The sequence below is a fragment of the Eutrigla gurnardus genome (assembly GCF_963514095.1).
Source record: "Eutrigla gurnardus genome assembly, chromosome: 2".
NCBI classification, from domain to species: Eukaryota; Metazoa; Chordata; class Actinopteri; order Perciformes; family Triglidae; genus Eutrigla; species Eutrigla gurnardus.
This window is the reverse complement of record NC_139916.1, coordinates 16,506,700-16,520,152: the sequence shown is the minus strand read 5'-3', so window position 1 is coordinate 16,520,152 and position 13,453 is coordinate 16,506,700. Positions and strand designations below refer to the sequence as shown.

Genomic DNA, 13,453 nt, shown 5'->3' with positions numbered 1-13,453 from the left:
CGGTTTTAAGTGAATGCAGCTGTACGACAATGAAACAGCCAAGCCAGAAGCAATTTAACAACAGCCACTTAGTTGGGAGATACATTACATGCATCGCATCGTGTTTGACTGGAGTACTATGCAGAACCATTGAGCTAAGTTTGTGAGTGTGTGTGTGTGTGTGTGTGTGTGTGTGTGTGTGTGTGTGTGTGTGTGTGTGTGTATGATATCCACATCCATTATGGAGGCAGTCAGGTCTGAGTGCAGGATTGTAGGTCATGTCATGGTTATATGGCCATTGTTTAGGGAAGGCAGTGCAGACATTCAGGAAATGGATGCTGGCGACTCAGACTATGTGTGTGTGTGTGTGTGTGTGTGTGTGTGGTGGTGGTGGTTGACCCACATGACAACCTGGTTGCCCCACCAAATGCATACTCACACATGCACACACAAACAGAGAGTCCTAAACTTTATGCAGCCCTGCCCGAGGGGCTGCACAACATGGGAGCAATTACAAACCGTCCTCTCTTATCAGCAAGCGGCTTTCTCAGGGAACAAAAAAAAGAAAGAGAGAGAGAGAAAAAAGATGCTTGGCGATCGTTGGGAAAACCATGATTGCTTACACAGCAGGAAGTTATCCTTCTCCGTGTTTATTTGCGGGGCTTCCCATTTCCTGTCGAACACGCAGACGGCGGTGGCACTTGCAGGGCATGTCAATTCACCCACAGATCACACATGATGAGAAGGAGGGGCGCGAGCTCGCCCGCCAGCACAGTCACGTAATTACACAGACTGTTTAATTACTATGTGAAGTCTGTGCTAATAAAACTGCAGTCATAACGCCCCCCGTGTTCAATAGACCCTCTTTCGCCAGGTTTGATACATGCTAACACACTGATGATCAATATTGCATCACCAAAAAAAAAAAACAGCTTAACACACGGGCTTCTGTGTAGCCAGATCCGTCACCCTCACTCATTCAGTTACACTCACACAACAAGCCTCTTTCAGACTTCAATCAATAACTTCAGTTGAGCAGCAGCCAACAGCTGTCTCAATGGCTTCTCTTTGCACCTTTTCTCTTCGCTTTCAGCCGACACAGGCCGGCCCACTTCCTGTTACAGTTGTCGCTGTGAACACGCACAAAGGAGACACTCTGGCAGCTGATTGACAAGTGAGTCTGAAATCTCCCCTGGGGAAATGGGACCATCGGTTGTCTTAAAAGGCTGCTCTGCTGCCCCCCCTCCCCATCCTCAACCCCCACTAGGTTCAATCAGCGGTTCCCAAACTGAGGTTGGAGGACCTCAAAGGGGTTCCACGTGAAGAAAAGGTGAATTCCATTATTAATTAGTTGCAGTTGCATTAGATTTACACAAAAACAGAGAGGACGTAAGGGTGCCTGTTTCTCTTGTAACGACCTATTGGGATTCATTAGCTGATGTGACCGGACTAAGCGGGTCTGAGTTAAAAGGACAGTGGGTGTGTCAGACCACCACCTCAGGCCCACACACAGCAAAATGAGCATTTTTTTTTTTTACAGATGCAGCCCAAATCACAGAGGCACTCATTGGCAGCACGTGCACATCTCTCTCAATCTGCATTTAGTCCTGGCACACACACACACAAAATCAACGGGAGGCTAATATCTTCTGATACAAATCCAAAAGCTTTCTCTGCTGCCCGAGCTTTTGGTCGCATTTCCAACAAAGGCAGTGATGAATGACAAGGAGAGCATCCATCTCTTTGTGCTCGGTTCATTTGCAAAGGAAGGATTTTTTTTTTTTAACAACCTCAGCTTACTCAGCCATACACATTTAAGGTGGTCCCTAGACACGCTTTATAAGGCGAGACTGCAGGTATAGTTTAGAATAATAATGCAAAAAAAAAATGTTTGTGGAGAAACGCCCATTCTCCTCCTTGCACCTGGCTGCAGCTGTCCTTGTCACCTCACCCAATGTTAAATCAGGGATGCAAGCTGCTTCACGTATAACAGAATAATGCATTGGAGAACTTATGCCCTCCGACATGCATACAGTCATATGGAGATAGGAGGATGCCGGCAGCACATGCTTTGCCTTATCTGAGCAGAGCACCACCCTATTACAAAACAAGGTGTTCATGTTATTTCCAGCAGCTGTATAGTACAATGTGCAGAGGCAGCGGGGAGTCTAAGCAGTTAAAGAAAAACTATAGGTGTGCGGGATGCATTTAGTGAACTACCAGGGGGCTCAGACACAATGTGGTCTGCTAAGGTCGGCAGATTTCCAGCAGACAGACGTCGCAGACTTACCTCAATGCAACCTTCACGCAGCAGTCGCCCAGGTTCGCCATTATCGCGTTCAGTGTTCCCCGACTGGACGTGGAGTATTTCGGCTTTGTTGTGTCTCCTGCGTGTGTAAAACCGTGCGGTGCTGCGGCGTCGCTGGGCGTCTCAGGTCAGCGGGAGCAGCCGTCAAGACCTGCCGGCTGTGAGCTGCCTCATCGGGACTCCTCCGGTCTTCTTGTCCTCCGCGGTGGCGGTCATTTCTGGCTCACTGGTGTTCGTCACATCGCAGAGTGAAACCCGCTTCTTTTTCGTCTTTCCGTGCTCTGTCTCAGTCGCTACATCCTGTTTAAAAATGTGTAAGAGCGATGCGAGCGCTCCTCTGAAACCACACGGCTTCTCGGAGAGACGCGACCGTCACGTTGAGTCGGCGCTGAGACGGTATACACTGGAGGAGGTGATGCTGCGTTCAGGGGCTGTCGGGAATTTCGACAACCCATTTGGAGCGTCCGTACAGCGGGCTATTATGGCCTCTCCAAAAGCAATACCCTATCTAATTAAAAGGGGGAAATGGTGAAAGTCTGGCACTTTCCACACTCAAACCATTACTATGGATACTAATAGAAGCTGTCTCAGCTGCTGAGTTATATTATGTTAATACAAAACATCCGCGAAAAAAAAAGCATGTACTCCATGGACCAGAGGCGATTCTAGAGTCTGTTGGGGCCCCAAGCAAAATTTTCAGTGGGGCCCTTCTGACTAAACAATAATAATCTTCTAAATAATCTGACGCCAACGAAAGATGTATGAAACCAACGTTTTTTATATTCAAAATGTGCATATATAAATGTCAAGAACAATAAAAACAATATAATAACTAACTAGTTTATTTACACTTTATTTTTATGAGGAGGTCGGTTGAAAAAAAAAGTATCTTTTTTAATTCTGTCTTCCATTGTGGTCTTTAGCGGCAGCGGCGGCGGGGGGGGGGGGGGCATCAAATTGATTTTTTAACATTCATAAAACAGCCCTCGGGCCGAGTCTCGGGGGGCCCCTGGCAACTCGGGGCCCCAAGCAGTTGCCTGCCTTGCCTGTTCACAAACAGCGCCTCTGCCATGGACACACAAGGGCATAGGCATAGGTGAACTAAGTATTCAGATGCTTTGCTTAAAGGGGCATTCCAGCGATTTAGTACGTCAGTTCCATAGAGTTGGGAGACTTACAACATACAAACAAATTGAAAACTGACTTGAAGTGGCCAGTATGGGTCAAGCTCCAAAAACATGGGATCCTACATTTTCTCATAATGCAGCTGGTAGCATGTAACACTTAAACACAGTAAACGTACTTATATGAATTCCACCACTGCACAAATGTGACATGAACGATGTACACACTGTTGTTTTGAATTTAACTACGCTTGCTGCAACACAATATAAAAATACGAGGAACCACTGAAAGCAGCATAATCGCATTCGATTGATATGGATTTGAGCCAACCGCTGAGTTAGCCCCGCCCTCTTTGAACAGTGGAGACCAATCAGCGGGCTCGTCGGGCCTTATGTGGCGCCGCCCCTTGACACACCCACAGCGTGCAGTAAAACTCACACACCTAAAGCACACAGACTGCGGCCACATCTGAGGTCCGTTAAACTGCCATAAACAGGGGGAGACTGTTCCCATGACGGATATGGGGCCACCGGTTCAAACGCCTCGAGGTCAAAGGTTGAAACTCTTGCAGAGATTATTATTGTTCTAGCAGAAGATGGAGTTAATTTGCTCTGGTTTAACTGGGAAGTTACACTCTTCTCACTTCCCTCTCCTGCTGAGTCACATTTCTTGAAAAGGGGAAATTGAAATCACTTCTTTTTCCTTTCTATTTAATCTGGATCTATACCACCACCATCAATTTCCCTCCTCAGCTGAGCCAGGAGAGTTCTTTTTAATTTTTTTTTATTTTTTATTGACACTAACATATGATACAAACTTATGGAGTGAGGGAGTTACACATGAAGGTAAAGTGAGGTCAGTAAATAGAAGTTGAGCCAGGAGAGTTCAATACCAGTAAAGCTGCCCCCAATGACGGAGGTGTAAAATGCTGACAAGATTCAAATGTACAACTTTTCCAAATTCATGACTTCAACGGTGACATCATGTAATGTCTTAACTTCAGTTATTTCTCAATATAACAAGAGAGTTTCTCAACTCAACATACAAGTTAATCTAGGTCCAGCTTAGCCAACCGTGTAATGGTGAATATAAATCAGTTTTCTGTGAGAAAAGTCTCTGCCCAGCCAAACAGCAGTAATTTTTATGTAACAAAACACAGTCTGCCAATGATTGCATGAACTATAAACCCACTGAGGAGCTTATGCCTCTAAGCATGTGTGTGTGTGTGTGTGTGTGCGTGTTTGTGTGTGTGTGCGTGTGTGTTGGTGTCTCAAGGACCAGGTGCCGATGTTATTGCCGTACAGGCTACGATCTCTGGAATTTGTGCAAGTTTCAACATAAGATTAACATCTAGTTATGAGGATAAAGCTTCAATCCTCGTAGATCTGGGAACTAACCACCAGGCACAACAAAACCCACAAACAAGGGTGGCGTGCACACACACACACACACACACACACACACGCACACACTCACCTTATTTCTCTAGAACTTTTAATACAATACCAACTATTACATAATTATTTATTCCCCTTCCAGCGTGTTTACAGTTTTTCAAATCCACCCTGACTGATTTGTTCCCCGTATGCTATCTCCTCCTCCTCAGCACTTTAAAATGTATGAGCACATTTCATAACTGTGCTGTGTGGGTTATAAAACCCCTGAAGTTATTCTAATATTTCAATAGCCAAACTGCATCATAATCCTTATATTTAGGGCTTCATATAGTCAAAATAACGGCACCCTAATTACATAAGAGGCGTTCAAATACAATCAATTTCTGCTGCCCTCGGGTCCTGGCAGTCACGGTGGAGTCAGCAATTTAGCCTCCCTCTTTGGATTTGACACTTTTCCTCTTCAAGCAACACACACGCGTACACACACACACATGCACACACACACATGCACACACACATTTCATGAATACTTGTGGCCCATCCTCTCAGTTCTGCAGCATGTGATTATATCTTGGCCGAAACACAAGACTCTTAAACATAACTTTGTTCAGTCTTTCTGCAGCTTTTTTTCAAATGTTGAATATCGAGACATATTTTTACTGCCCCACTGGTGGAAAGTAATGTAAAAGACACAACATATGCCTCCACTATGTATACACATTGCTCTTTTTTCAGTGGAAAGACAAGAAACGAAAGAGAGAGAGAGGGGAGAGATGGAAGATGGAAGATGAAACTGCACTCTAATGTATTCTCCATCCTTATTCTTTGATGTGTCTATAATCCCTCACATGCATTTTCTATATTTGGCTTTGAAGCTCCATAAACTAATCCCCCATTCTTCACCGTAACAAAACTGTTTGAATTGGCCAGGATTACTAGAACACACATTCAACGACTTCTTCGCAGGAAGAGGTGCGGCACCTAAAAGAAAAAATGAATTACGTGCGGTTGTTTCACGTTCATTTTATTATTTTTATTTTTTTTTGTTGCCTCCCTCTTACATGACTGAGTCTAAGCGTGTGCACAGATGTTTGATGGTGTTTCATGTTTGCATGCGTGTGACAGAGGAGCTGCTTATGTGGTTTAAATTTATGTGTGTCAGCTGCAGTAACATAAAGCAGAGCAGGTCCTTGCCAGGTCTTGGCAATGACGGACCCCCGTAGTGCTTTGTCCCAGCATCACACTGCAGAGCTCAGCTGTCCCTGCTTACAGTAGGAGTGAAAGTATGTCTTTACTGCGAGCTGGCTGATATTTAGCCTTCATCCTTCGGTTCAGTACGTTCTGTATTGGGTTATTGATTTCCTTGCCAAGACATGAAAAGATTGGTTTCTCTCATCTTCTCATCTAACTTCCAGCAAGAAAGTGAAAACGATGATCTAATAATAATAAACATTCTCTCCTCTTTCTCACAGCTACGGTCAGATAGAGAATTGCATCACATTTAAACTATATTCTGATATATATGCACTTTGAGCAGCATAGTGTGCGAGAGCCCAGAAGAGCTTGCGTGTAGAAGATCATACATGCATACCGTTCACTGGTCACAGAGGGCTATAACAGTGGTGAGCGATCAGTAATGACTTGTGAACGTGATCCACTGTCTGGCAGACCTACATTCCAGCGTCCTTCCTCGGGGCTCATGCTGACCCACACTTTGCTCCCTTTCTTGCCCAGGCTGTGATGCTTCCTGCTGGGCTGCGGCGGGGCAGCGGCTGGGGTGGAGGCTGGAGGGTGGTTCACAGTGACTGGCTGCAGCCTCGGGGTGTTTCAGAGAGGTAGTGACACTCATTGACTGATTTATTGCAGCATCACAGGCCATGAGGCAGTGTGTGTGTGTGTGTGTGTGTGTGTGCGTGTGTGCGTATGTGTGTGTGTGTGTGTGTGTGTGTGTGTGTGTGTGTGTGTGTGTGTGTGTGTGTGTGTGTGTGTGTGTGATGAGAAGAGGAGGTCAACAAGGAGTGGTTGTTCTTTGGTCCCCCGCTTCTAGCCTATTTCACAGTTACTCACCCATTTATAAAAGTCAGCTGACAGCTGACCCCAACACAGCTTCAGGAACAAGCTGCTCCAATACTTTAAACATAAAAAAAAATTATATGATACTCAAAGGTTTGTATTCATTCTTTACACACGCAAAGTAGCTGGATGGAACATATTACCCACAATACCAATGTGAATGTGTTCATGACAAAGCACATTAGTAAAAGTCTTCCCGCTTTTGAAAAATAATTCACTTCATGAAACCAGGATTTGAACTGAATCTGTGCTTTTTATAGTCCATTAGAGCACATGTTGGTTTCACTCCCTCATTATAGTCTGTCACTAAATGAGTATGATTACCAAATTATGTAATGTGCTCATCTTACCCCATCACCTTCCCACTCATCTCTCTGGGGGCTTCCGCACCTTGTTTCTATGGAAACAGCCTCTAAAGAAGGCAGGCCAAAAAAGGGACAGGAAGAGATGCTGAAATGACAGAAAAGCCTCTTTGTGCTCTCGCAAGGCCTAAAGAGGGGGTGAAGGGTTAATCACTCATACACACAAGTTCCATCACAGGCAAACGCCATCGCCAGACTCCTGAATTCCCATAGAAGCCATAGAAGCATCGGTTTTTGTTTCAATAAACATCTTGGTGTGTGCAGCTTCTGTTTAAAAGAGTTCCTGTATTAAAATAGCTTCCGGGTCTTGCTTACTATTTGCTGCTCTTTCACGTTATAGTTATTATATCCACTTAGAGAGCTGTGACTATTAGGTCGGATCACATTATGCACGTAGAGAAGAAACCAGACATGCAGCCACACAAAATAAAGAACATGCACATGTACACGGAAAGCATTAAATCCCAGCATCAAACAAACACACACACACGCACACACACAAACACACACACACACACACAAAATATCACGCAATTCACTATCAGATAATTGAATTGCTGCTCCGGAATAACTTGATTATAAACAACCTCCCTCTCACTCTGGGGCGGTGTCACTTAATAAAGCTAAGTGCCTTGACACACCAGCGCCCACACTCATACACACATACAGCAGAGCTATATATCAAACTATTACAGGCCGGATCAACGGTAATAATATATTAACTGGGAACCACTAAAAGATCTCAGACAACAATTATGCATTCTAGGGCAAAAATAGGGCTCTAAGATCAGTACATTATTCAGTCAGCAAGGGGTTTTGTGCACCAGAGTATTGGCTGACTCGGTGTGAAAACTACCAAAAGGTCAAAAATGTCAGCATTAGGCTTGTGACAGCTTCTTTGAGTCAGCTCATCCATGTAAAAGCACTGTGACAATGGAATGTGTTACGATACAGTTAGCAGTATACCTTCACTTAAATTACCTGTGAAATGCTTTGTGGAAGTAAGTGCATTTATAACCCCAGTGTGACAAAACACCATAAACATGCATTTACTCACTGCATTGTCTGACTTTAATGTTGCTAGAATAAATGCTGCAGATGTGAGATACCACTTTAACCAGGTCACCGCACACAATTATACAAATAAAAGGTTAATTGCATCACAAAAAAGGAAGCCTTTGGGTTTATAGGCCACTAAATTTCAGAGGAAATATTGTACGGTTTAGTGTCTGTGAAGGTTCTCAGTCATCCAGTTCATGGTAATCTTTGTACGATTTATTGTAGGCAACTGGACAGTTTACTGTACTTGATAATATAGCAATTTAGCAGATTAAGAGTTTACATCGATTACAAAAATAACATCAGTTTAGAAAATACTATCAATTGTTAGATGTAACTATCACTGTATGTAAGGGCTGTTATTGTTTCACTGTTAATACAGTATTTTCCCATAAATATATATGTTCATCCAGGACTTTGGCTTGTATTTAATATTAACACCTCTGGCCTATTTTAAGTGAGGTACAGGGTTCAAATCCTGCCAGTTTCCCTTTGAATTTGGGATTTGGGGCAAAACAGGAAAGATATTGGTGATGAGGCTCCCTCTAGTGTTAGAATGCAGTACCTGCAAGCTATTCAGACACTAACCAGTGGAAACTGTTGGTGTGTTAGTATGTCTATGTATGTCGATGACTACTACTTGTTGCAGTGAGAATGTTTAGGTATAAAGGAGATGGAACAAAACAACTAATGTGGTTTTAACTATCTGCTCCTTTTTATAGTATTTGAAGCCATATAGGCAGCCCAGCGACGGGTTGGCCATGTCCTCCTTGTTAATTGATTCTGCAGATCTTTTCACCATTAATCATTCATTAGGTTACCCGAGGAAACACGCTGACATGCACAACCATGCACACATTAAACACACTGGAAACACTCTTCACTTGCTCTTGCCGCTGCCCAGTAAGTTACTTTATGAAGACTTAAACATTTTAAGGTTAAGGACATTCTCGAGCGTCTGTATGATCCAGGGGAAGTTAGGACTGTTTCCCTTCCACTCTTTAAAAAGGTCTACAGAAGAAGAAGAACATCCAAGAGGGGCAGACCTTTGAAGAAACCATGCTCCCGGCTGAGGAGGCGGCCAGGATCTACCACACCAACTACGTGCGGAACGCGCGGGCCGTGGGCGTGCTGTGGACGGTCTTCACCATCACCTTCTCCGTCATCACCGTGGTGGTGTTCATCCAGCCCTACTGGATCGGCGACAGCGTCGACACGCCGCAGGCCGGCTACTTCGGCCTCTTCCACTACTGCATCGGCAACGCGCTCACCTCGGAGCTCACGTGCAAAGGGAGCGCGCTGGACTTCGGCTCCATCCCGTCCGGCGCCTTCAAGACCGCCATGTTCTTCGTGGGCATCTCCATGCTGCTGATCGTGGGCAGCATCGTCTGCTTCAGCCTCTTCTTCTTCTGCAACGCGGGGAGCGTCTACAAGATCTGCGCCTGGATGCAGCTGGCCTCCAGTGAGCGCAACTTTGCAACTTTGCGCACATGGAAGTTCATGTGCGTCATATAAAGAAACATGATAGCCTATTTATTTACATTAGGAATACGCTGATAGCATGTAAAAGATACAGCATGAAATATATAAACTATTTCATGCCGGTAGAAAAACAATATAACATTTATAGAGTTTGTAATGTTTAAAACATTCTTATGGGTTGCGTCTGTTTCTTGGTAGCCTATATTTGAGTTTCTATTTATGTCTGCTGCATTCTTCTGGCCTTATAGGTCTTTATTCAGCTCTCATCATCTAAACCAACACAGAAACAAGTCAGAAACACACAGAAATACACACAACCTTACTTGGTTTCTATAATAAATAAGCAAGCAATGGCACATCAATGTGAAAATTAATTAGCTGGAAACTGGAGATGTTAAGTAGCAAATATACTACACTGTAGAAAAAGTGGATTCTTGTGTTCAAAACATTAGTTTAGTATTCCTTAACAGTGCACCACTTTAAAACACGTATAGGTTTAAAATGTCTTATTCCCTAAAGTAACTTTGGCTATCAGTAAAATGTCCCTCTGAGCTCTGGTGGAGCTGAAGTGTAAATCAGCATGACATTAAATTACTTGAGTCAACGTGTTTAGTTACTTCCCATGTCAAAGAGACAACGCCAAACAAAGCCAAATCTCAGGACACTTGGCACCAGTAATTGTGGGCCTTTTGGTCACAGAGCGAAAAAGATGAGGACGTCCGGGCCTCATATGGACATATAAGAAAACTCAGAGGCATGCAGAGGCATGTCCATGAAAGACCACGTCTGACAAGAAGACATGCAGGGAATTAAAAGACAACTTCCAGCAACGCTTGAGTAGTTCCCTTTAACACGGGCACAGAGTGAAACACGATCCTGGCTTTGAAACGTGAAGCAGCTTGTGAACAGATGTAGCTGCAAGTGAAAGGACAAGCCTGTAATGAAAGTAATAATGAGATTAACCTGGAGGTGTGCCGTTACACTTTCTCCTGTCCCTCTTCAAACCCCCCCCCCCCCCCCCCCTCACACACACACACACACACACCTGCCGTTCAGTCAGTGTGTACGCGTGCACTCCAACAAATGCCAGACTTTTAATATTATATTAGTATTTAATATTATACTATATTACACAAATGTACACAAATGTGATATCTATTCAAGTCTCTTAAGTAGTCATATCTCTGCTCCATGACAGTAAGTCAAATTTATAAGTAAATCTTGAGCTGGGTGCTGTAAAAAATGAAGCTTCCATCCATCCATCCATCCACCCACCGCATCTACCGCTTTATCCTGTATTCAGGGTCGTGGGGGGCTGGGGCCGATCCCAGCTGACATTGGGTACACCCTGACAGGACGCCAGTCTATCACAGGGCCGACATGTAGACAACCATTCACACTCACATTCACACCTACGGTCAATTTAGAGTCATCAATTAACCTATCCCCATCCTGCATGTCTTTGGACTGTGGGAGGAAGCCGGAGAACCCGGAGAGAACCCACGCTCACACGGGGTTATCTCCAGGTTGCAGAGAACCCGAACCTGGGAATCGAACCCCAGACCCTCTTTGCTACCCACTACACCACTGTGCAGCCCCCATTAATTAGCTTAGTGAAAGTATATTTCTGTTTTTTTAAGTAGAGTTAATCAGGGCCAACTCAATAGCTTAGGGGTTTACTAGACAATAGAAGTAAGGGGGTGGGGGGGGGGGGTCGCAGTTTAAAGAACAGCTATCTTGAAATTGATGAAGAGACTTGGTCAATTTGACAAAGTGAGCATGAGCGCTTTGAGAAAGTGAAAGTGTGTGTGTGTGTGCTAATGTTTCACCTCGTCACCCGATAGTTCACATGGGTGTCCGTGCTGAGGTGGGACAGACGGCCTTTCTGCAGTCAATTATGGATGAACAAGTTCAGTTGAGTTGAGATGCTCTGGAGTTGCTAGGCAACTCACCTACATGTGTGCATATTTCCTTTTTCTGGTTGCTTCTCTCTCTTGTTTGCCTGTTATTTGCTTCAGCATTGGAGGTGGAGAAGGTGCTTGTGATAATAGCAGCACGATGTGGGTTTGTTTTGAAAAATCTATTTAAAAAAAAATAAGTGAAAAACGCCCATCCCAATTAGGACTAAAGTGGCACTCTCATAATGTTTGTTTTGTCTAACCAACAGAACAAACCTCAAAATGATTAAAACATGTTTAAAGGATTAGAAGGAAGAACATTTACGTCAAAATCCTTTTAAATGTTCAGTTATATAAAAACCTGATTTGAAGCCCAACTCTCCCGTCCTGTGCCTCCCTCTCTCTCAGGCACATGCATGGTGATCGGCTGTATGATCTATCCCGATGGCTGGGACTCGGATGAGGTGAAGCGCATGTGTGGCCAGCGGACTGACAAATACACCCTGGGGAACTGCACAGTGCGCTGGGCCTACATCCTGGCCATCATCAGCATCATGGACTCGCTCACCCTCTCCTTCCTGGCCTTCAGCCTGGGCAGCCGGCAGGATAAGCTGCTGCCAGAGGACTTCCAGGTGGAGGGGAAAGGTACCGGAGGGAAGGGAGGCAGGGGGAAACGGTGGGGTGGGAGAGGGAGAGGGAGACACGGGCTAGATGAGGATAATGTAGCTGGAGTTAAAGGTTTCAGAGGGTTTGGTGCTGGAGGGAAAAGGGAAAGAGGCTGGGCAGCCTTGAAACCTCAAGGGCCTCTGTATAAATGATGACTCACTGAGGTCTGAATAAACACAGAAGAAGTGGCGTCCAGTCGACTAAAATATGTCCACAACAATTGAGTAGATTGCATGCATTTTTATACAGACATACTGGATGGATTGAGGATGAATCCTGGATGGATTGCCATTAAGGTTCCCCAGAGAATTAAGTGTACCTTTGATAGACTGCCCTTTCACCTAGCGCTATCATCATCAAAATGAGTATTTTTCATATACTAATGACCTACTATCACACTAAAGTAATATGGTAAACATTCTACCTGCTAAGCATCAACATGCTTGCATCGTCACTGTGAGCATCAGCTCAAAGCTGTCCTTGAACACAGCCTCGCAGAGCCACTAAAAGGCCTGTAGACTCCTGGTCTTGTTTGGTGTTTGTGTTCAAATCCAGCTGAGCTACTGACTCAAATCTGTCCGTGTCTGAACTGACAAACGCAGTACATTTCCTTCCCTTTCCAGTAATGTTTTTCTCTCACTTCCAGATAACGCCTAGGCCACCGTGGACAACGGAGGGAAGAGATGGACGAGGCTTCACAAGGACCTCTACGGACTCGAGGGATTCAAATGTATTCCAAGGCTACAGGGCAGTTAATTGCCATCTAAAAATAACTTGTACAAGAACTTCATTCTGCCCTTGGAATTCTGACATCTTATCTACAACTTTGAAAAAAAGGGAAAGAGTCACTGCTATGGATTTGCTTTCAGGCATTTAGAGAATTGTCATACAGTTCTTCATTTAACGGAAACTAATAAATGTGATGTGTTTAAGGGTTTGCAGTGATTTTGGTTCGACAGCCTAATAAATTAACAGTTCTCATAATAAACTTGGATCATATATCTGCGAGTATTCAGTGGAAAGAAAATCTAGTTTTCTAGTTTTAGTCAAGCATGGTGACAGAATTTTTTGGGATTTATACCTCTACATGTTCATGTCAGAGAA

General features: G+C 44.3%; 2 protein-coding genes across 10 annotated transcripts in view; one reads left to right on the top strand and one right to left on the bottom strand.

The window, feature by feature from the left end:
• Positions 1 to 2,646, bottom strand: part of kif21b (kinesin family member 21B) — a 55,614-nt gene extending 52,968 nt beyond the window's left edge. For 6 of the 9 annotated variants that reach the window (XM_084036514.1, XM_084036518.1, XM_084036517.1 and 3 more), the window contains exon 1: positions 2,270 to 2,645. In XM_084036514.1, the coding sequence (XP_083892640.1) occupies positions 2,270 to 2,310 (41 nt within the window). In that variant the 5' untranslated portion in view covers positions 2,311 to 2,645. Of the gene's footprint in view, positions 1 to 2,269 lie in introns of all 9 variants that reach the window. The other 3 variants (XM_084036516.1, XM_084036521.1, XM_084036520.1) reach the window with 1 other exon arrangement.
• A 6,634-nt stretch (positions 2,647 to 9,280) lies between these two features.
• On the top strand, positions 9,281 to 13,423 carry lhfpl5a (LHFPL tetraspan subfamily member 5a). The gene is made up of 3 exons (XM_084021992.1): positions 9,281 to 9,765; positions 12,092 to 12,328; positions 12,996 to 13,423. Exons 1-3 carry the CDS (start codon positions 9,363 to 9,365, stop codon positions 13,004 to 13,006), a joined length of 651 nt encoding a protein of 216 aa, XP_083878118.1. The 5' UTR covers positions 9,281 to 9,362; the 3' UTR covers positions 13,007 to 13,423.
• Positions 13,424 to 13,453: the final 30 nt, after the last annotated feature.

Coding starts and splice junctions, on each gene's coding strand:
- lhfpl5a (XM_084021992.1), top strand. CDS start 9,363: ATGCTCCCGGCTGAGGAGGCGGCCAGGATCTACCACACCAACTACGTG. Junction 9,766..12,091: donor CTGGATGCAGCTGGCCTCCA/GTGAGCGCAACT, acceptor CCTCTCTCTCAG/GCACATGCATGGTGATCGGC.